The 24,645-nt window shown below is 39.2% G+C and overlaps 1 protein-coding gene across 7 annotated transcripts in view; it reads left to right on the top strand.

The window, feature by feature from the left end:
- Positions 1-24,645, top strand: part of LOC107136416 (amyloid beta precursor protein) — a 239,009-nt gene that overhangs the window by 50,511 nt on the left and 163,853 nt on the right. For all 7 annotated transcript variants that reach the window (XM_048803538.1, XM_048803537.1, XM_048803536.1 and 4 more), the window contains exons 2-3: positions 5,712-5,879; positions 22,819-22,948. In XM_048803538.1, coding sequence (XP_048659495.1) covers positions 5,712-5,879; positions 22,819-22,948 — 298 coding nt within the window. The remainder of the gene's footprint in view (positions 1-5,711; positions 5,880-22,818; positions 22,949-24,645) is intronic.

The raw sequence follows: 24,645 nt of genomic DNA, 5'->3' as shown, positions 1-24,645 counted from the left end.
CTAAAACTCTAAAAATAGAATCAGAAACTATTTCTACATAAAAATGATCTTGAAAAGAATTTATCTCTTACTAATGTAACTTAACTCTTACCAATGTAAGAGCATATTAGACACAATTATACATGGAATAGTATCATTAGAATTACGTTCGCATGTGTGCACGCAGCTCAAATATAGAACATACACTTTTGGGGACTAAATAGGCATTAATTGAATTATAAACTATTTTTTTGAAGCTAATAATTTGGTTTTACTACTTAAGGGGGCTCCATTTTTTTAAACATCTGGTTTTATATCCATTTACATCAGTTCAAGCAGTTTCCCCATTTTTCCTAGGGCCTGCCTAAAATGCATGACTTTAGTTAATAACTTTATGGGTGTTGAAAAATAAAGGTTTTTATTGATAGGCTTCTTGACTTCCTACTGGGCACCAGCAGCAAGCATGCTTTAGCAGCATTATGAGGTGGTAGGAGTTTGGGGTCAGCTTGAGAACACCTACCCTCTGAGCAGAAAGAAAAGCTTGGTATTAATAGACACTGTGAATAGCTTCGAGTGATAACTTGTTATTTGAAGCCATGTCAGCAGTGCCGCCAAAAGAATGTCAAGTTTATGGGAGTGAAAAATACATAGATTAGTTCTCTGAAAAGAATTTTGTCTCTCTCCACTCACTTTTGTGATTGTAAATGATTTTTAGGCTGAAGCTCTGACATAATTGTGCAGCAAACAGCGGTGGAGTGGTGTGAGTCGATGTGGTGGCTGTCCACGTGGGTAAACCGAAGCCCTGTACCACTTGAGCAGTCACATTTCGTTTTTCTGCATGCTTTGATTAGCTTCTCTATTTTTCTCACCACAAATACATATACGCACACCCAAGGGCAAAGCCATGGAAGATTGCAGTTTTCTGTTTTGAGAGTCATTCTGGTCACATCAACAGCAACATTGACAGAGTGGGTCCCCTGCTCTACCTCTGAAACTGTGACCTTGGACAAATCCTTTCCTGAGCCTTTTCTTTCTTACAATTGGCATAAATGACTGTTTACAGATTTCACCCCTTTGATTCTAATTTTCAGTTCTTTGTTACTGATAAAATGAACAATTGCGGAGGTTCTCTGTTAAAGGTAATTTTGGGTTTTAAAGGTAACACTCACCAATAATCTTTTCCTTTGGAGGATGAAATTTTGCTTCTGATGTATATTCCTTGAAAGGAGTGTACTCTCAAATTTTCTAGATTCTGATTGTAGAGACCAGCTCTTTCTTTATGTTTGAAAAGTAGAATATTGAAATGTTTTCACATAGAATTTAAAAGCAATATGGAGTATAAAATTTTGTAGGGTATAATTGAACCATGCTTAGGTTATGGGAAGACTGTATTTATGTGAGGAAACCACAGATGGGATAGAAATAGAATCACTGTCCTGTGCTTTAAAAAAAAAAAAAAAAGATTATGTAAAGATCCCACCCAAAGGAAAAAAGCACCAAACATTACTCTGTACAAGACCAGCTATTCAGACCAATGAGAGTCTGTTCAGATGCAGAAACAGATGGTTTTCATTACCCCAAAATCCTTAAAATTACATAAATCCACAGATGTAGCTAAGCTATGGATCTGTGCCCCCTCCTTGCCAAACAGAACTTTACGGCCAGGGAAACAGAGGGCTCCTTGTTCATTTCTCCCTTGTAGTTGGGAATGTGGGAAGAAATGCTGCCAAGCCTGCTCTGTAAGGAATTTTGATCTTCTTGATGATAATAAAGAGAGAAACTTTTTGGAGAAAAAGGAACACCCGGTTTGAAAGGCAGTAGGAAAGCTTGTTCAAGAAGCTAGCTTTGCATTTAATTGTCAATTGCAGCAATTGTAGGTGTAAATTTCCAAGTTCACCTCTGCAGATTGGTCCAGATTAGGACTCTATTTTTATATTTATGTATAGCCTATTTAAAGCCCTTTTCTAAGCTATGTTGCTTTGTAGAAAATCCATGTTGTGACTTGAAAATATTTTTTCCTCGTAGAAAAGGATTGTTCTGAACAGATTTTCAGCATTTTTAAATGTAATGTTTACATCTCTGTAATTCAAAGCATTCTGTAAACAGCCTCTTGCTTTTGAGACCACATCTGAACACTTCATTGTTGTAGCCAATGATTTCGTTCATTGTCACTGAACAATTTTCCCATGGGAAAGTAACTCGAGTTTTATGATCTCAGTGGAAAGTCATACAAGTGACAAGAATTACCTTCATATTCAGTCTTCCAGAAATGCACAGACTGTGAATGACCAGTTACATTCCAGGATTCTAATCTCTTAGGTGTTGTCTTAGATTTCCGTGAAGTCACCTTAAATTGCCGTAGATGGCCGGGCATAGTAGTTATTTAAGTGGTTGTATTTTCTTTCTACTAAGATGTTGTATTTCTTTTTTATTAAGAGGAATATTTTTAAAAATGACTTTGATTATGCATTTTTACTGACAGAAATCATTCTAGGACCCAAAGTCAGTGTCATGACTGTCCATACAGTCATGGACAGTCATTTACACCATTTCTTTGAGGCTTTGTCTAGGAAAAGGGGTTTGAGTAAACAAGTTAGGCCCTCATATGGATGGATGGAGGCAAAGTGTTCTTTCCTGTGGAGCCACATTGCCTAGTGAGGGTGCTTTTCATTTGACTAAATGCTGGAGATAGGGCTGCTTCTAGTATTTGATTGTTGAGTAGGTTATTTGATGCAAGTGAGGAGGCTGTGGATTGGAACATGTGTGTTGCATTAATTAACTAAGCCAGGTAAATGTTACTTAAAATGTGGGACTCTTTGCAGGGGGGCTTCAGTAAGAATTGAAGCTCTTCTGGTTCAATTTATATCTCCAAGTTAATTGCTTTGATTTTAACGTGCACAGCTGGTATTGGTTTGTAAAGAATTTTGCCTGAAAAAAATGTGGTTTTGTGACTTAAGTATTTACTTTTGAATGGCTTTTTGGAATGTCAAGTGTAACAAGATGTGTATATACAACCAATTTCTGTAATTTCTAGTTCAGTAATTTGCTGTAATTATTGAGGAATCAAAGTTTAGACTGCCTCTACTTTATGAACTAGGGCATGTTAATTGTTACGATTCTCCATAGTTATTCTTAAAGTTAATATTAAATCTCATCTGGTGGAAAACTCAAAAGGAACTGAAGCATATATTTTCTAGTCTAAACTAACACTGTTAAAAAAAAAAGGAGATCATTAGATAATTACAGGGCCACCGCTAACTTATTTGAAAAGATATGAAAAGATTACCACCACTACGTAGTCAGTATAGACATATATGGAAACAGATGGCAGGAAAGTAACTGTGAAGTCAAGAAGAAGGAAGGACAACAAATGGAAGAATGGAAAACTTTAAGGGAAGAAATCAAGGTGAAAAAATGAAGTGGCATTTACTTGGTAGGTTTGTCAAGTAGAGTAAACACTTGTCCCATTTTGCCAAGGAACTTCCCTGATGTTAGCACCCAAAATCTCTTATGTTAGAAATGCTTCAGTCTTGGGAGAACTGAGGTGATTGGTCTTCTGATTGTCAGGGCAAGGACTTTGCCTCATTTGCTGCTTTGTCCCCCAGACTACATCACTGCCTGGTGGTATTATACAGTAGTTGCCTCTCTGCAGCTAGGAATTGAAAGAGTAAGACCAGCAAGGCTTTTTAAAGTATGAAAAAGAGAATCAAAAGCCCCAACTTTAGGAGTGTATTATGCAGTTGGAATTGGAGGATAATGAATTTGTAAATAAGAAAAATAAGACCCAGGATAATCCATTTTGAGAGAAGCCAAGGGAAAAGATTGCCGAGGAAGAGTTCACGTGTGGCAAAGATGATGAAAAGGGACAGGCATTAAAGAAAAGCCCATTTGGCTCTTAGAAGTCATGTGGACTTTGATCATTGGGGGCCTGGTTACCACCAGGAGAGAAATTGTCAAGTAAATGTTCCTTGAAGGAAGGAAATGGAATCCAGGGCATTTGTATTGACCAGGAGGTAGAACACCTGTCTTAGATGCTACACAGTGAACAGGTACAGACATGATGGGATTCATTTAATAAAGTATTTACCAAATGTGGTAAAGGCTCCTTAGTCTCTCTTCAGTTAGGGATAAAATGTTGCTAAGACTGGAAATCTTTGGGACAGTAATGTGTTCGAAGGTTGAACAGAATGAAGTAGCGTGGGGAATACAGTGGGAATTCCTTATGTGAAATGTAAATTCCTTGAGGGAGAATCCTTCCTTAGCATTTTGTGCGGGGCATTCACAGATAAGTGTCCTATTCTGTTTAACAACTTTCTTGTGATGTTATTATCTGTACTACTTATTTCAATAAATTATTGGCAACATTTGTATTCTGATTTTTAAGATCAAGGCACCGAATTTCCTTTCAATCCCTCAAAAGAGTGGTGAAGTTTAAATTTATAGAGAGCATTATGCATAGGCTGCTGCTTTGTGTCAAATGGAGAGTCAGATTCTTCATTTCATGGAAATTGGAGGTGTCAAGGGCCCAGGTGGAGGAGTCCCAGCTCTTCTGCAGACTATCTGACATTGTAGCCTTAGCTGCTGTTTGAAATGAATGACCGAAACATCAGGCAACATAGAGGTAAAAGGTTTGTGAAATACAGAAAAAGTTGCCTGAAAACATGGCTGTCAAGATTTTGTCAGCAGCTCTCACACCTATGACTAGGTTGGGTGCAAGATGTGTTTGTTTTTCGTTTTTAAAAATACATAAATCCCTCCGTTGTGGTTGGACAGAATATATATGAAGATGATTTGAATGAGCAGATGCTGGATCTGTTTTACATTTCTGTGGTAAAACATGTCAGGAAACTCCATTTCTTAAACTGAAATATCTCAATACAGTTATAGTGCTTTTTTCTCTTCTGTGGATGATTTTTAGAAACAATTCAAGTTATCATGGAGCCCCCCCAGGACCTAACTGCATGAACGATTGGAAGTCCATTCTTCCTGGCCTGGGTGTCTCACGTTCCCTCAGCAGCTGGATATAACAGGGGAGGCATTAGACTCAGTGTGTCTTCCCATTCCTTGGTTTCGGGTAACTCCCCCCTCCTCTGGATTTTTTCATTTCTTGCAGACTGAGTGATAAGTCAGAGAATATTCTGGGGAAATCTAGATGGAATGGCCAACATAGTCAGTTATGTATGTGGATGGTGAATTCTACAGTGTATTTTTCTGTCCAAAAGTCAAAAAGCAGTCACTTGCTAACTAACAACACCTTGCTCTCAGGCTGGGAGGTGGCACTCAGTGTGACGACCAGGCCTGGTCATCAGGCAGGGACTGGCATTGTACTTTATGTGCGTCAGCTGGTGATTATTATGAGAAGTGGTTTCCTCTACAGCAATTTTATTTATGTTAGAAAATCATCTTAATTGTCCTAACCTTTCAGCAGTTGCAAAATCTTCTGTGGAAAAAAAAATGTGTAAAAATTTCAATGAATAAATTCCTTTCAGCATTGTTCATTTCTTCCTCTATTTTGGATTGAAAGAAAGCACTATGTTATAGATGGTTGGAAATGTGCATCACGTCTAAATAATACTTCACCCAAGAATACCAAACACAGGGCTACAGCAAAGTGGTGGGCACGGGTGGGGGAGTGATGAAAGTTTTGGATATTGTTGCTCAGTTCCCTGTTCCTCTCCCAATGTCTACCTTGGAGCTATGGATTCTATAACTAACCAAAACTTATTTTTTAGGTGCCCACTGATGGCAATGCTGGCCTCCTGGCAGAACCTCAGATCGCCATGTTCTGTGGCAAGCTGAACATGCACATGAACGTGCAAAATGGGAAGTGGGAGTCAGATCCATCGGGGACCAAAACTTGCATCGGTACCAAGGAGGGCATCCTGCAGTACTGTCAAGAAGTAAGTCCTCCCTGGTCACCACTGGTGCTTGTTGGAGACATGCATTCATTTAAAAAAAAAAATGAACATGTTTTATATTTGTATTTTCTTATAGTAAAGGCCTTGGTTTCTCATGATTGATCATACCATGGATTTATTTATGTACTTTATGCTACAATTTATATATGTGATTTTTCAAATTATGATATCCTATTACGGCCTCCATAAATTCAGTAAAGTTGAACATATTTTAACAATTCCTTTTATCTCTAAAATGTATCCAGCTGTGCCTCTCTAGTCAAGGTATCATTGTTAAAAATGCTGGAATTCATTTTTTTTCTCTTACCAACTTGATATATTTTGGTTCTTTTTTTTATATTTTCATCAATTTTAGTTTGTTTTCCCTTCCTTATTAATTTTGCTTTTTTTAAAATGTTAAGAAAAATTACACTATTAACTTTATAGTGATACCCAGAAAACTTGCTTCTATGATAAATATTTTTATTATTCTTGAACATTTTCACTATTCTTAATTTATCCTTCTCACAAAAGGGAAAGAAGGTTGAGTTTCCCTTCTCTGAAATGCTTTAGACCAGAAGTGTTATGGATTTTGGATTTTTTACAGAGTTTGCAACATTTGCAAAATTTAAAATCTCATCTTTGGCATGACATCCTAGTGTAACATGAAATTCATTGTTATACCTTACAGGCATAGCTTGAAGGTAATTTACACATTATTTTCAGTGAATGGGTATTGCCTAGCATTCCCAAGGCCCTGGGTTTGATCCTCCATACTGGAGTGGGGGAGGGAGGGAGGGAGAAAGGAAGAAAAGAAGGAAGGCAGGAAGGAAGGAAGGAAGAGAGGGAGGGAGGAAGGAAGGAAGGAAGGAAGGAAGGAAGGAAGAGAGGAAGGAAGGAAGGAATAAAAAAAAACCCGAATAGTTAGATCAGTGTAATTGGCACATCTGTCTATTAGACATTATCATTTTTTTGTTTTGGAAATATTAAAAATCCTCTGAACTAGTTATTTTGAAGTGTTCAAATAATTGTTGTTAACCAGTTTTTCTCTGGTGTTTTTTCTGCCCATCTGGCCTCATGCCCTTTATCCACCACCACCACCACTACCACCACCACCATCGCCCCCACCCCCCCACTGCTCCCTTCCCAAGTTCTGGGAACCACTGTTCATAGAAAATTACAAGGAAAGAAACCCAAAAGGATGGAATTCAAATGTAGCTAATGGTGTTGACCCCCTCTACCCTTTTCTAGAATGGCTGTTTTGATACCAGTGTACTATCACTTGCTGCTAGGTGTCTCCTTCAGTTTCACCAGGTGTTCTTAACACTTGTGTGTTGTCCCTACAGAAGCTACTCTTCTTGACCCTGGAACACCCTCATTTCCTGCTGCACTTAGGGATGCTGCTAATGCCTGGGTAGCTCACTTTCTGTCAGGCCACAGAGTGGCTCTTTCCAGTCCCAGATGTTGCTGGGTTGCTGTGCCCACTGTGAGGGGGCCCCCTTGGCTCTCTCCTTCTCTTGCAATGTGGGTATTTTTCATCCTTCTCTAGGCACCACCCACAGTTGGTTGACTAAGTAAAAGAAGGTCAAAATACCAGGCCTTTTGAGCCATTTTAGTGAATTTGGTCTTTTCTTCTGTAAGAACAGGAAGTCTTTGAAGCTCTTTATTGATTTTTTTTTTTTTAAAAGGGAGAGACTGTAAATTTGAATTTTAGATTGTCGCTGTGTCCTGTACCAAACTTCATTTCCCTCCACCTACCTGCTGGAGCCCCTGTGCCGGTGCTTTCCTCATGTGGTGCCATAGCCACATGCCATTCTTGAATACTCACTATGTGGCTAGTCCAAACGGATGTGTGCTGTAAGTGTAAGATGAATATCACATTTTGAACATTTAGTATGAATAAAGATATAAAGTGTTACATTATTAGATTTTATTTAGATTTCATGAAATCTAAATAAATGAAATGATTCATTTTGGATTTCTTGTTAAAGAGATCATAAAGATGTTCTATCAGCCAGCCTTTTATCACTGTGACAAAAACACCTAATAAAAAACACTAGAAGAGGAAAGACTTATTTTGGCTCGTGGTTTCAGAGGTTTCAGACTGTGATCAGCTGGCTCTGTTGACTCTGGGCTCCAGGTGAGGCAGAACATCATGGCAGAAGGGTGGCAGAGGAAAACGGCTCACCTCATGGCAGCCAGAAGGCAGCGAGAGAGGGAAGAGGGGACAAGGAACAAGATATACCCTTCTGGGAAATACCACCATTGACTAATACCTAGGCCCCAAATGCTGTCATTTCCACCACTTCCCAGTAATGCTAAAAATTATGAATCCATCAATGGATTAATCCACTGATGGGGTCAGAGTCCTCATGATTCATCAGTTCTCCAAAGCCCCACCTCTGAACACTGTTGCATTGGGGACCAAGCCTTCAACACCTGAGTGTTTGGGGGACATTCCAGATCCAGACCATAAGAGATGTGAATTTATAACAATGTGTGATTAAACTTGAAATCCAAAAGAACATAGGCAGCTTGTTCACATTTCCATTGAACAGTGCTGCTCTTCCCATGCTGCCAGTGGATCTGGGCTAGAGTGTGTCTTAGATCCCATGATCTGGAAAGCGGGAGAGGAAGGTAGAACTGGAGAGTTCCTACAGACTGTGTCCCCCAGGACTTTACTGGTATTTGGGAGACATGATTGAATAAATACATATTTTATTAAAAAAAAAATCTTTCAATGCAAGGTGCTTGCGTCAGAGAAACAATAGTTCTCTCTTTGTCCCTCAACGATTTATCTGTAGGTGCCAAGAATGCAATGATGAATAGAACATAGAGCCCATTCTTTAGAGGGTGAGAAATCATTTTAGCATGTGAAAACAGCATAGCAAAGACGAAAATGATGGCATCACCACCTAACCCTTATGAGCATCTGCTGTGCCAAGTCCCGGCATTCCTTCACCCACTGATGACGTTTCTGGGAAGAAGCCAGGGAGAAACCCCGGCAGAGCCTTGGGGAACTGCAACATTTAAGAGGAACAAAGACAAAGAATGTCACTAGGGGAGAATGAAAAGTGGCCAGAGAGACGAGATCAGAAGTAGGAGGTGCTACGTGCTGGAAGTCAAGCTTGGTTTACCGTGAAATGCTAAATACTGAGAGTACAGGGCTTAAAGCACACTGAAGGAGTTGAAGTATGATATTTGACCAGGTAAAAATCAAGCCTCTCATGCAAAATGACCACATGGCAAAGGTTTCATCCAGTTCAATTATTAAAGAGGTAAACTCTAAGACTTTAACACAGGCCCATTTGGACTTGGAGAAAAGTATTTTCTTAACACATTTCATTTGCCATGGCTACGAACAGGAATCATCTGGAATTTTCTGGAGTAATATCATGGAATTATTTCCATGGGACAGGAAACACTGGTATTGCCATCAGTTATCCACAGTGTTGGTGCTCACAGAGTTGTTAAATAGCCTATTCAAGTTACCAATCAGTCAAAAGAAATGCCCCTGCAGAATCAGATCACCCTGTCTCCCAACACCCTTGGGATCTGTGAGACCAAACCTGCCTTTCGTTGCTAGGATTCTTTTGCCCACATCTAAGCCTTGAATGTTGTTTTGTGACAACAAAGTTTTTCTTATTTAGCAAATTAAGTGTTATCACTGACCTCTGGGATAGCACTTTCCTTGAAATAGCTGGGAGGAAGTCAAACTGACATTAGTGAATGGTGAGTACAGCTTGGGGCTCTTGAGGTAGGATCTGGAGGCAAAGAACTTGAGGGAAAACCAAGACAAAGGGACCATCTTTTAGTTTTTTGGTTTTTTTCAGTACTGGGCATTGAACCCAGGCCTTGACTAGGCAAGTGCTCTCCCACTTAGCCACATCCCCAGCCTTCTTTAAAATTAGAGACAGGATCTCACTACATTGCCCAGCCTGGCCTCAGACTTGCAATCCTCCTGCTTCAGCCTCCCCAGTAGCTGGGATTTCAGGCCTGTGCCACTACGGCCTGCTGTTTTTATATTTTTAAAATGAGAAGAACTTGAACTAAAGAAAATTTAAGCAAAACCCTGGGAAGGGTGGCCATCCTTCATAAGAACTAGTCTCAGATGTCTAGTGACATTCCCGTTAAGAACTAGGGAAGAACGGGATCTGATGGGTAAGTGATTGGCTGGGTTTTAGAAAGGGTAGGAACATCTCCTTTTGTGAGAAAGAGAAATGATGAAATAATAATGATGGTTAGTTACGCAGCTTTTGTTGCCCAGTGACCAAACTCACTAAGCAACTTACAAGTATGGAAAATATTTTCTCCTATCAATGGGGAAGATGCTGCAAGGAGAGCTTACACAATTCAAAACAAAAACCAAAAATGCCCCGAAGTTAGGTCCTCAGACACTGGAACTGAGACTCAGTGCGGTCTAGGATTTGCCTAACAGGGTCTCTCTTTGTTTTCTGCTTATCCTTTCTCCTGCTGTTTGCTCACTTTCTCCTGCTGAGATACCCCCCCGCCCCCAGGAGACCAGGGGAGATGGCAACCAGTGTCTGGGGGGATGCATTCTCAGCAGAAGGTATGCCAACTTCCTTCTGCCCATGTGCACTAGAGTTCCAGGGAAGGATATGGATTGGCCTTACTTTTGGCCACACACCCACCCCTGGATCAGTCACCAGGCACATAGACTCAGCACCCAGACTATGTGGGTATGAGGTATCTTTAATATCCAAAGTGGTGTGGGGTGAGGGACTGCTGCCTGAAAAGGGATGAAGAATGGCATGAGGCAAAATAGAACGATAGTCACAGCCCAATGCAGAGCTCAGGGATAAGAGTTTTTCAGGTTGGAGAGTAGCTGCTGGGGGAATTCATGACTTTAACTGGCTTTGCAGGGGAGTACTAGTACGGAGTGCAGAGATGTTCACGCAGAACTATTGAGCCATGTTTGATGTACTCTATCCAATGGTGCATCTGGAACAATCTAGAACATTCTATATTGATATTTTAGGGCCTATCTGCCACTTTCAACATTGTAGCTATTCTGTTTTTTTTTCATAATTAGAAATAATAGTTTTTGTTAGTTGCATTTTTTTGTATGTTGCTGGAAATGTTTATATTTGCCTATATTTCTTTTTTATGTCCATGTTTTATTTTCGACAGTGTCGATTGATTCATTGCTACGAATGACAGGGAAAACAGTACTCTTACGATTTTTCTATTTTCCCTTCCTACCGATTTTATAAGTTACGTTATTTTTATGTCGTCAAAAGTTATAATTGCACCATCTGTTATATTGCCATAATTACCATCATTGTAGGTTATAACTGAATGCATTGTTTGTAGCCAGTTCTTCCACCAACATATCCTAATTCTTGTGTTATTTATTTTGATTCTGCTATTGGGTGGTGTTGTTGGTGTTGTCTTTGGATGACTTTTGTCTTCATTAGTTACTTTCAGAAGTCATAGCAAAGTGTCTTGAATGGGTGTGGAGTTGCAGACTGGCAGGTGGTTTGGGTCAGGAATATAAAAATGCTTTGCTATTGGCATTGATCTTTGTGCATATTCCCCGTTTTCAATGAAAAAAAAAGTTGAAACCATTACTACTTTTTACCATTAACAGGGCTACTCACGTAATGATATTTTCTCCGAACAGTGGAGAATATATTTTTTTTTCTTCATATGCTCCCTCTATCCCTCTTGTGACCAAAACACAGATGTTTTAGAGGCAGCCAGCTGAGTCAGAGAGGCAGCTGTTAGCAGTCTGTGATCTTAGGACCGAAAAACCAACTGAACCCATGACTGTGACCTCCTTTTGACCTTTTGCTAACCACTTTAACTCACTGGTTCAATTTGTTTTTCCCCAGGACTGCTCTAACTCCTATCTGTTGGTACTTAGCCTAGGGTAATGTATGAAATATTAATACTTTGATGGTGAATAATTATCTAGTCCACATTCTCCATAGTCTTCATTGTTCCTCTCCATTTATACTCCCTGCTTTTTGGATGTTGTTGTTGTTGTTGTTATTGTGAATGTTGTCATCTTTGCCCTTGTGATTTCTTTGGTCCTATCCTTGGTCAAGAGCAAGATTCAGGAGGGAAAGTAAAGATTGAGTCCTTTTAAACTTGAGTCCTGATTATCAGCCCTTATAAAGTTTGATCGATATGTTGAAACTTATGATTTAAATTGTATATTTGTTTTACCTATGTATTTATCCCAAGTGCTTCAATTTCTTGGTGCCAGGGTATCTCCCCCAGTCATAGTTGTTTCCTTTCTGCCAGTTATTATTGAAATAATGTGTTTTTTTTTTTTAAATCCTTTTTGAGGTTTTTCTTTAATTTCATTATTGGGTATCTATTGAGTACGGTCAACTGACTGAATGTTTGTGTGCCCCCAAAATTCGTATGTTGAAACTAACCCCCTTTGTGATAGTATTGATGAGATTGGGAGGGTAGGGACCTCCCCATGGGGTGCTTTCCTAGGAGGAGACACCAGAGAGCCTGTTGTCTCTCCTTGCTCACACAAAGAAGAAGCCCCGTGAGGATACAGCAAGAAGGTAGAAGCAGGCACTCATCAGAACTCATCCATGCTGATATCTTGATCTCAGAGTTTTAGCTTCCAGAACTGTGACAAAATACATTTCTATTTTTTAAATTTCCCAGTCTCTGGTATTTTGTTATAGCAGCCCAAGCTAAAACAAAGACTATATTGAGTACCGTAGGCAAAAGCACTAAAGACCCAAGGTGCTGCTGAGGAGGAATATTTCTAGAGATCATGCCTTGCAAAATAGTCTGTCCAACACTTAGCTTGGACCTAGAGAACACTGGTCATCATTTAGTAAATGCTTCTTGTAGATGGCCTATCGGTGGCACTGGGATCATGGCTCAGGATGGATGTGGTTCTGTACCCATCTCTGCACTGAGGGAGCTTCCTTCAGACTGGAGCCTATGGTTTGCCGTTACAGAGACTGTTTCTGTTCATTGATAGAATTCTAAAGTGATTTTCCTGCAAAAGTTTGGGGAATGTTGGCCTGTAGCAAAGATTGACACTCAGTTTATATTCATCCAGTTTTAACACAAGTGCCATGATGGACTCCACATGAGACTTCAGATATTCAGTCATGACCTCACAGCATGACTTTAAACATTCAGATGTAACAAATTATCACAAAATACGCTTCCTGAGAAAAATTTATGGAATCAGATCCCTAGGTTGTTCTTTATGCATATTGTTTGAATCTAATAAGTTTTATGGTAATTTGTATGAAAAACTAAATAACCACAACAGACTGTCAATTGTTATTTTTCCTCTGTGGCTCTTTGATAGGAAAAAGTCCCTTTCCTCTGTTTTGTATTAAAAGGAAAAAGTGCTGAATTGTGGAAACAGCTTGAATATAACTAGATGAATTATTCATAATTAATTTAACAGCATAAAGTGGCCACTTGCCTTAATGAATGGTTGCAGTACCCAAACTTTGACCTAAGGAATTTCTAAATATAAATGTAAGGAATTGCTAACTATAAATAGAGCAAAATGAGGATAATATCTCTCTTGAAACACACACTAAAGTTTAGGAATAAAAATTAGAATTGTTAGATATTATTATACTCTTTATTTTCGATGAAATGAGATTTAAAAACCATCAACAACAACCATGCATTGTTCTATTTAAACCAAAGATTTCAGGATGTGAGAAGCAAGAAGTAAATGTATTTCAATTCTGCATCTCAGGAATCTATTTCTTCTCAAAGATAATTTCGGCAGATTTAGCCAATATTTTTTGAACACCAAAAATGGGATTTTGTTACGTGGCAAGATGCCATTCGTGACTCAGAGGTGGGTGGTAAATATACAATTGAATATAATTGAAAATAGAATTCAGAAAATTAAAAAAGGTGGAATGAGGCTATAAAACAGAGGGTCTTGATTATAAACCTGGGACTTGGGTTCTACATCTGGAGATGCAGGAGCCATGGGTGGTTTTTAACATGAGTGTTTTGTCAGGACAGTTCGATAGATTAGCTTGTTTCCAGGGGGAGATAAGTTGGGAAAAGGAGGAATTCGGATCACCAAGTACAAGTGTGAAAAGAGATATGAAGATCATGCTTCCCACTCTCCCCTTTTCCATAGCTGAGCTCTGTGCATACCTGGAGGGGCTGTATCATTGCTCTTTGGCACCTGAGTCATTCAGGAACAGCCACCCGACCAGTCTCAGATGTGCCCTCACTTTATCATGGGAACACACAGGCGAGTGTCTTAAGAGTTAGACATTGCGAATTAAGTGGGAAATTGTAAAGTCCCAGTACTGCTCTTCCTCCTCTATGGAGAGAATTACAACACAGACTCTGCTGCTCTCTGTGTCCCTAACAAGTTGAGCACCTCTTTCCAGGTAGGGCTTTCTGAAGGTCTGGATGGGAATGGGGCTCTGAATAGGGTGAGCTTCGCTGGCAGAGAGTTCTAGCTGGGAAAGCTAGGCGGGTGAATGTGGCTTTGTTTATTGTCTCTCTTATTAGAGTATGGATATATTCTCTTTTTCCTAGGTGTGTTCTTTCCCACAGCTAACAATATCTGCTGCTTCTTTGACCTTCTTGCTCTGAATGAACAGTTGTGTTGTTGATAGATTAACAAGACCAGAGAACAAAACATACTTATACCTGGACAGAACAAAATCTGCCTCTTACAAGAGTTTAACAAAACCATTTCCCTTGCCCAGCTTTCTACTCAAGTATGTGATTGAAGATGGGATGCCCAGACAAGAATTCTTTTTCTCTCTCTCTCTTTTTTTTTCATTCTATAGCAATATAAAAGTAAAGTTAAATTGTAGAAAAAGGGAACAATGAATGGTCTTTTCAGTCGAATCTATCCATCTTTGAGGCTGTGCTCTGCACTGGCTCTTGGTAAAGGCCATGGGAGGTTCTTGATCATCATTATTTTGCTTTGTGTTCCTTCAGCTTTATAGGTTTAAAATTGACCCACAGGTATTAGGCACATAAACATTGTGGGTTTGGTATTTGAAAGATCCAAAAGTGCATACTAAGTGAGACAATGTTTGAATAGATATATTGGGCTACTTCTACACAGTATGGGTATATTTTATGCATTAGTGGTCTGGATATAGTTGTCTGCAGGAATTGCTTGCATAGACAATAGTATTGAAAAGAAAGAAAGCCAGTTTGCTTATTTTAAAATGAGAAAATTAGCCAGAAATTGCGAGAGATTAAGGAGACAGAATCTAGAGAGTATGTGTCCATATCTGGTTTCCTTTTTGCATCTGTGTCCTGTCCCATTGGTTTAGTCACCACCCCCCACCACCACCACCTACCCCCCATTTGTTTTTTATTCAGCACTTTGGATTAGAATGACTTGTCAATCAAAGAAGATCCTTTGACATTATTTTCTCAACTCTGGAGTATGAATGTGTGGATATAGCATATATTTATACATAGTGTCAGAAATAGAATTGGGCCAAATTCTTGGGAAATTCCCTACTGCCCTGCAGCATCTTCCCTGTCGGCTGGCATCAAGCCATCATTGTGAAAACCCAGCGTGGCTCAGACTTCCCATTATTGCGGTAGGGTTTCATCAGATGCGTTTTGCCTCTCAGCTCCTCATTAAGTTGCAAGCAGAGAACGCTTTTCAGCTTCCAGTTCTGCTTCTCAATTAAATTAGAGGTTCTGTTTCCGATATCTCCCATTATTCACAGAATTTATGTTGAAAACAATTTTTAATGTGATTTTTTTTCTTTGTAGCCCCCCCAAAAATTGCAGTGGGTCATTTAAATCCAGAAACATGAATATATTGTCTACAGCATTTTTGGTTTTAACACTAAAGTTCAAGTTGTTGAAAACTTAATATGCTCTTTCTGTGCTTAAGAATGGCACCTGCTTTGGTTGTTAGGTCCTGGCTTCATCTTCTGTAAAGTAGAGCAGTTACTAGCTAGTGGAGGATTCCATAATGTGCTACACATGAAATGTTTGCAACAATTTCTGGCACTAATAAACTTTCAGTTATTATATACTTTTCTTATTCTTTTGGATATGCTCTTTGAAAAAGTAATTGGTATATAAAAGCTATCAGAAGATTTAAAAAAAGAAGTTCTCAGAAGATGAAACTATCCCATGATTAGACTGCCATTTGGCATTTTGTTATAGGGCTTTTGATTCTTTGTTTCTGCAGGTACAATTTGGATCTTGGATTTTTGTTTTCTCATATGCTGCATAAATCTATGAGCTGTTTCCTCTGGGATAGTTCTTTCCCCCTTCTCATTTTCTTAAATGTAAAATTTCAGGGAAAAGGAATGCTAATAAGGACTGGGAGTGTAACCCAGAGGTATAGTAGAATGCTTATCTAGCATGTGCAAAGGCACCTGGGCTCAATCCCTAGCACCATCAGAAAAAGAAAAAGAAAGAAGAAGGATAGTATAGTAAAATGAATGATAGTATAGTAAAATGTGCCAATCACTCAACTTCTGTAATTGTCATATTCATTCACCCTTGCTCCTGGTTAAGTCTAGAATGCAAGCTCTTTATTTCATCTACTCAAGATCTATGACTTCAGTCAGAATGTCCTGCAGGCCTGTTTCCCTTGCCCTTTGCTGACCTGTAAATTAAGACATACTGAAGCAGCACACTTTACCCATTGACTTCTGACCTACATACTTAACACATCATTTTGTTAACAAAATTTCTAACATTTTCCAAAAAGAAATGTCCTTGGGAATTTGATTGAAAATGAATTTTAAAAGCTGAATGGCTAAAAAGAAAAATAGGCAAATTGTTTTCACAGTTATCATCAATTCCCATTTTACTAGGCCCTGTTTGATTTTTGTGTTCTTGAAATAACCCTGGGGCATCTGGAAATGACTTTGGCATTCCTCACGGTCCTAGGTGGCCTGTTTGCGAAAGGAATTTGCCCTCAATGTGAAGAATGAAGTTCTGTAGGACTCTGACAACATATGTCTTAAAGAAATATTTTTATATTTTTACATATAAAACTACATGTTCTTGGCATTCTTAAATACCATCAATGTCTTTTCTTGTTTTGCGTATTTAACGACTTAAATGTCATCGTGTTTGAGATTAATATGTTTCCAATTTGGAGAGACAGAGAGGGAAAGAGACTTAAAATTTTTTAAATTTAGAACAAAATTGAGTTGACCAAGTTTTAATGTATTTCTGCAGTGAAATGCCTTAAAACCACTTATACCACCCACTATAACCTTCTGATATGCATCTAAGATTGTTCCTACTTGAACTCTTTTCTGGCTGTTAGTATATGGAATTTCTTTATTTCTCTCTGTCTCTGTCTCTCCGTCTCTCTGTCTCTGTCTCTGTCTCTCTCTAATCATTTTATGTTCTGATACATCTGGCTTTTTGGCCAGATAGGCTGCTTTTCAGATTCTAGGACCAGCCTAGCTTCGAATTCTTCCTCAATGTAATTCTTCTTTAGCTGTAATTATTATTACTTTATTTTTATGTAAGGCAGTCTTATTTATATAAGTTGTATCTATTTAGAAGAACAATATTGGAAGGGTTATTTTTATTAAAAAGCTCATAATCCAATAACCATTGAGCATCCTATTTAGGAGATAGTTTTATAATATTCAGTGAGAGCCTAGTATGTACTGAATTTCTCTATAGTGAAGGCGTTCCTACCTGAACCAGAAATACTCATTAGACATTTATGAGCAGTTACGTGCTAGCCCACTGCTGGCCTTTGTTGAGGGGACACTGTCTTTACCTTCAAAGAGTTATAGATCCTAGTAGCACAGGGAGGTGCCACAGGAGGCAAATAGTGGTCAGTGACCTTTGATGGGTGTTTGCATGAGGCAGTCTGGGTGCAGGGACTGAAGGAATGCTGGAGGGGTGAGGAGTTTGAGTGAGATCATCAAGGGGTTAGCAGTCGCAAGCCAGCCCCTGTCAAATCCTCATCTTTCCGTGCCTCTCACCTTAGCTTCTCTCTTTTCAGTTTCCCCTAAACCAGCAGCTTCTCCCAGATGCCTGGTTGGCTCATTCTTGCATGTGAGTGAGCCATCTCTGGCTCTGACTCACCCTAACGCCCATCAAGTGTCTTCATCATCTAGCAAGAGCCTGTATGTGTTTGTTCCCAGCTCCTGGGGAAGGGAATGCAGGATATGGTTTAGCCTTGCATTCAGTGAGGGGATGGAGCTGCAGTTAAAACGTGGTCTCTACTGATTACTTCCTTCGGACGGCGGAGGGTTGGAGCACCAGGAAGAGTGGGAAGGAGCTGGCAGCCTCCTGTTGGCCTTAAAACCAGAGGTGATGAATGTGCAGCCATCAGGAGGCCTGCGAGATGCCAGATCACCTTTCCTGCCCCTCAGGAAAGGGATTTTTCACTGGGGAGGCCATACAGTCATGCATTTAACCAACTGTGAGTGCACTGTGATAAATGCAAGGAGCGTTCCCCAGAGAGAGGGAGGGTTGGCGATATATCACACTGTGGAAGTCCTGTCTGCACAGGGGGACTCTAGGGGGCCTGGGCACAGGAAGTGTGGTGTAAGGGATTTGAGGTCACAGTGTGCTGGAACATCTTGCCTGTATTTATACAGTGACTGCTCTGTGCACCTATAATTTAGGAAGATTTGTAGAGATTGGGACAGTTTATTTTTCAAGTAACTAATACTGGTCTGGATTTGCTTCTGCTTTATTTTAAGTATTTATAAATATAACTGTTGTTGTATAAAGTCCTTTTTTTAAATATAAAAAATTCAATTTGAGCATTAAAACCATTGAAATTTGACTTAAGCATTACAATTTGAGGTACTGCTGCAGAGAAAATATTAAACATTGAGCCCATGCTTATAATTAATTATGGAGAAAAGTCAGGAATTTTTATCAAGGACATTTGTGTATCTAATTATTATTTTTATTCTTGACTAGATAGTGAGCTAGGCTGTCTTTTCAACATAAAAAAATGCTTTTTTTTTTGTCCCTAGACATATACTAGAGCTAGCTACTTAATAAAAATAAAATATTATTTGGATTTTTGTCATTTATTTAAAAAGTTTTCTAGTTTTGTTACTTTTGCTTCTTTGGGGGTTTCTTATGCATGTGGTTATCACAATTATCTAACCGGGTCTTTTTGTGCGTCAAAAGAAATTGTGTTACTTTGATATTTTTTCTTCTTCCACCTTCAAATAAGCCTCCTGGTGTTAGAGCAGCAAAATTTTACTATCTTTGGCAGTTCCAAATTAATAGCTCCTTATCCCTGAATAAAAGTAAGTGAATCAGGTTGAAGTACTGCCTTCATTTTATTGATTAGGGCAGTAGGCAAATTATGCATGGCCTTTGTGAGTGGTTCAAATTTTATAATCCACATTCTTCTCCATATTAACAATTACCGTTGTTAGCAAAATGGAGTGAGAAGCTAAAGCCAGGAAATAGTATACATGCCCTGGATTTCATGGCAGAAACTGGAGCTAAACTCTGTTTGGCTGATGATCACTCTTTGAAGTTCTGGTGATCTTTAGGGAGAAACATGTGTTCACAGATTTTAGTTTGCAATTCTGTCTAACTGCTTGGAAATTGTCAGTCAAATAAGGTACTGCTCTATTTCCCTGAATATGACCATAGGAGTCTAAAGATGGTTATCACTCAAGATGAAAAAGAGATCCTTCTTTCCTGCTAATCAATTGTACCTTCAGTTTGTTGGTTTTAAATTGAAAAGAAGGAAATAGGATATGGTTGTGTCTGCTGTAGGGATTCCAGAGAGCTGACAGGTCCTGAGAAAATTCTCAGCAGGGTGGTATTTCTGTGAAGTGGCAGATAGAACCCCTTTAGAGAAAGGCAATAGTGCACACTTTGCTGCACATAAAGTGGTACCCTCAGGGTGAACTCTGTAATGCCACCAACTTTATGACTCATGAGTGCTATACTTTTGCGATATAATAAACAAGTAAAGGTGAAGAGAGAATTATATTTCTGTACAAAGAGCCACTTGGCCTTTCATTACATAGGATAAAGCCATGGGGCTATTAAATTTTTAGTGACATTTTCAAGTAGGGCATTATCTGTGACCTGATATGCATGCATTGAAGTGTTAAGATACTTAAGAACAAAATAAAATAAAGGGAAGGAAGCTGTATCCTTTGGAGTGAGATTTCTGGCAGTGTTCTGAAGCACTTTCTCAGCACCCAGCCTAGGATTCTGATTTAGCTACTTGTGTGTGTGTTCTAGATTATTCCTCTACTATTGGATTTATCACTTACACTGCTACACTGATACAGGCCTTTCTTTTTAATTTTTATTTTTAAATATAATATGTTTTTTTAGAGAAGTTATAGATTCACTGAAAAATTGAGAGCATATGCAGAGGTTCCCCATAATCCCTTGGCCTCCGTTATCAACATACCCCAATGGAGTGATGCATTTGTTATAATCCATGAACCTACACGAACACGTCATTATCACCCAGAGTACATAGTTCACATTGGGGCGCTCTCTTGGTGGTTTGGACAAATGTAAATGCAAATTCCTCATGTTTGGACAAATGCCAGTGACGTGTATTCACCAGAGTAGTTTCATTGCCCTAAACATGCTCTGTGTTCTGCCTGTTTACCCTCCCACCAGCCCCCAAGCCAATCTTTACTGCCTCTGTGGCTTGCCTTTCCCAGAAGGTCATGTAGAGGAAGTTGTGCTGTGTGTCACCTTTACATACGGGTTTCTTTTACTTAGCAGTATGCGTTGAAGATTCCTCCATGACTCTTCATGGCTCGGTGGCTCATTTCTTTTTATCACAGAATAATACCCCACTGTGTAGATGTACCCCATAGTTTATGTGTCCATTCTCAATGCTTTTTGTTTCAACTCATTTTTCTTGGGACCAGGACTAAGGTGAGGTGTGTGAGATGCTCAGGGAATCAAGATGAATAATATTGTAGAACAATTTTTCAAAAAATAAAAATTCATACAGCAAAAATGATGAATAAGACATTAACATTTTAGGTAAAGAGAAGATCCCACCAAGCCCTGTCAGTGTCACTGATAATCATAAGCAGAATTCCCTATATTCGTAACGCACACGGGACATTGTTCTCTTGCTATGAAACCTGGTTCTCCTCTGCAGAAATGGCTTCCCCTGAAGACTCCTCTGGTAGAAGTGCTTTTCTCAGAATCGTCATAGCATTGTGCCTAGAGGTGGAGATGGCCTCTTTGCTCCTCATTTCCCCCTCCAAACTACTCGTCCCCTTTCTTCCCTAAAACACCATCTATCCCATCCATGAAGTAATGCACCTAAACTCGACCACACTCTCCTCTACCAGTGGGAACCATCCCCAGCCTCTTCCCTTTCAATGGCACAACCCCTCAGTGTGTGCGGATTTTAGCTTCTGGTGTTCATCTAGTATAGCGCTCCTCCTTTGTGACTCATGAGGTATTTGGGGGAGGGGCGCGGGTACTGGGGATTAAACTCAGAGGTACCCATCCACTGAACCACATCCCAGACCCCTATGTTTTTGTATTTTATTTAGAGACAGGGTCTCACTGAGTTGCTTAGTGCCTCACTTTTGCTGAGTCTGGCTTTGAACTTGTAATCCTCCTGCCTCAGCCTCCTGAGCTGCTGGGATTACAGGCATGAGCCACTGTATCTGGCTTATGAGTGATTTTAATGGTGAGCTCAGTGATCCCTCCTGTACTCAGTTGCTCAGGTCAGCGATTCTCTTTCCTTTGGGGATCTTGCCTTCCTCATTCTTCATTGTCTATACCCTCCCATGATCCTGTTATATACCTTGCTGTTACCAATACCTGCAACTCTTCCAAAATCTTCATTTCAGTTCACTGGCTCTCCAAATACTACTTCTCACTGTCTCGCTTCCACTTCCACAGCAGAAATTCCTTCGCCCATTCACAATTTCAAAAATAAACTGTGCTCACTTTTGCCACTTTAGATTCATAGCCCAGAGTTAGAACCATACTGTTGCTCACATTCTCAGTTCTGTCTTTCCATTGTTATTTGTCTGGCAAAGCAGCTCATTTTAGAGATATGTTCTTTTTATTAACATTTTCCTTTCAAATATCTGCTTCTTCTTGTTATTTGGCAGTACTGAGGATTAAATCCAGGGTCTCAGGCATTGGAGGCAAGCACTTGACCATTTCCAGCCCTTTTTAAAGATTTTATTTTGATACAGGGTCTAAGTTGCTGAGGCTGGCCTTGAACTTGTGACTCCTGAATAGCAAAAATTATAGGAGTGTGCCACTGTGCCCTGCTCTGCTTATTATTATTAATAAAGAGAAGTGGTTTGATATATTACAAGTAGATATTTCAGTTGAGTTTGACAGTGCATTCCAAGTGCTCAGCAAACATCACTAGGTACTAAGAACAGCAATGTAACAATGTAACAGGAGGATACCAGTTAGTCATTGAGGGAACAGAATTCATGAGTGACAGTTCTTTATCTAAGTGACACCCTTGAAAACTTTGTGATAAATTTTTCTTATGTTAATTGCTTTGAATACAGAGATTAATTTTTATAAAGAAATCTTCCTTGTGTCATATTCTATATGTAAAATGTTTAATTAGTGAGATAGGGGTCAGTTGAATTTCAGTAAATTAATATCTCTAGGTAGATCTACCTATGGTCCATAGATAGGTCCATACAATCTATGGACCTTATGCTAGTTTATTTTACATAAAAAATGACCCCATATATTTAAGAGTCTCATACCTCCCTCCTTCATTTTTCCTTTTATTCCCCCTCTGGAAAAATATTTGAGGTCTGAATGAGTGCAGTAAAATCCAGGTCACACTGCTGGATGGAATGACCAGATGCTTTGTCACTTGGACCTTTTCCTTTACACTGAATCTCTTTAGCTTAGGTCAGAAGTGGAGCAGGCTTGGATGTTTGGGGCTTAGCACTACTTTATCATAATGGTGGAGGATCATTCAGTGGTTGTCCATGTCAAAGTAACAATGTCCTTTTCTTGTACACTCTCCCAGGTTTACCCTGAGCTGCAGATCACCAACGTGGTAGAAGCCAACCAACCAGTGACCATCCAGAACTGGTGCAAGCGGGGCCGCAAGCAGTGCAAGACTCATGCCCACATCGTGATCCCCTACCGCTGCTTAGGTAAGCTGCCAGCCACCTGGCTGGTGTTGCGTGGTCTAGTCTTTGGCAATGAGAAAGGCTGCTCTAATCAGGTCAAGTACATCGACTTTTCCTTCAGCATCCATCAGTGCATTCCACAACTGTGGATTCAGCTAGCCGTGGATCAAAAATATGGAAACAACAACAAAACTGTACCCATCATGGACAAACTTTTTCATGTCATCATTCCCAAAATAGTACAGCATAACAACTATTTATATAGTATTTGCATTGTGTTAGGTAGTATAAGTAAGCTGGAGATGATTGAAAAATACAAGGAAGGTCCTTGGGAGGTAGTTCAGTGGGTAGAGTGCTTGCCTTGCATGCATAACACCCTGGGTTTAATCCCCAGTACCACCAAAAACAACAACAACAAAAAAGAAGAGAATGTACATGGGTAATATGCAAATAACATGACATATAACAGATGAGATTCTATAGATTTTGGTATCCACAGAGAATTCTAGAACCAGTCCCCCAAGGATACTGAGGAATAATGATACTTGTCTATGCTTTGGACTATTAAGATGATATTGTATGTTCCAACAGTACAAGGGCAGTATTTTTGAGCTCTCTGCTTCAGAATTAATTTATCCAGGACTGATGAATGAAAATTGCTTAGTGGTGGGGTCTGGGAACCCTTATTTTACCAAATCTCATAAATGATTGTCATTTATACTCACTCCCTAGCCTGGTAGAATGGGGCCTCATGTGTTTTCATCACACAGACTCCATCGCAAAAAGATTCCAATGTGAAGTTGCAGCGTTTTGCTAATTTCTTGAAAAGCTTTTTCTTATAATATCTGGCTATTTTTTTTTTCCTGTTGTTGGTGATTAGAAGTTGGAGTTGGGTTGATCTGAGATTTAAAATTTCACCTTTGCTTTTTATTTTTGAAATTGAATTTTATGTGATCTCATGATTTTTCCTCTGGAAACACTGATACAAGTTCTTATTAAATATGACTTGGTCCTTAATCTCTTCCTGGCTGATATTTTTAATGTAACCAGGTGTTGCAAAAAATCCACAGTCTTTGCTCTGGTAACTGCATCTAGATGTTGTCTACTAGTTTCTTCACTGTGTGAGGCTGTAAATATGGTCACAGAGGTCCCTATATGGAGACGTGGGACAAATATTGATAGGCATTCTGATGTGACTTCTTATAAAGGTTAAGAGGAAGCCTTAAAGGAAAGCCCTTGCTTGCCTGTGCAAGGCTCTGGGTTCTATTCCTAGCATGCAAAAGGATAAAAGAAAGACAGAAAGGAAGGGAGGTAAAGGAGAGAAAGGAAGGAAAGTCCAAACAGCAAGTTGACAAAGTAGATAACCACTAGAGATCTGTATGATATCTGGCCAATTAATGCCATGGAGCTCATGGATACTGTTTATTTATGTACATAATTTGAGAAATAAATGGAAAATACTGGAAATTTCATCTGGTGGATTTACTACTCACAATGTAACTGAAGACAAAGAGTGTAGAAAAACAAGATTTTTTTTTTTCCAGATTCTTAGATATTTGATAATTACAAGTTTCCTTGATCTTGGTTTTTCTGGTTCCTACATGCTTTATAAGGCTTTTTTTTTTTTTTTTTTGGTCTGGTCAGGAAGTAAAGATTTAATAAATAAGAAGAGACTAAGCAACATGTAAATATTAGATACAGAGCTCCTATTTCAGGAACTG

Source organism: Marmota marmota, unplaced genomic scaffold (assembly GCF_001458135.2).
Source record: "Marmota marmota marmota unplaced genomic scaffold, marMar, whole genome shotgun sequence".
Lineage (NCBI taxonomy): Eukaryota > Metazoa > Chordata > Mammalia > Rodentia > Sciuridae > Marmota > Marmota marmota.
The sequence above is the reverse complement of the archived record's forward strand: the minus strand, read 5'-3'. Positions and strand labels throughout refer to the sequence as shown.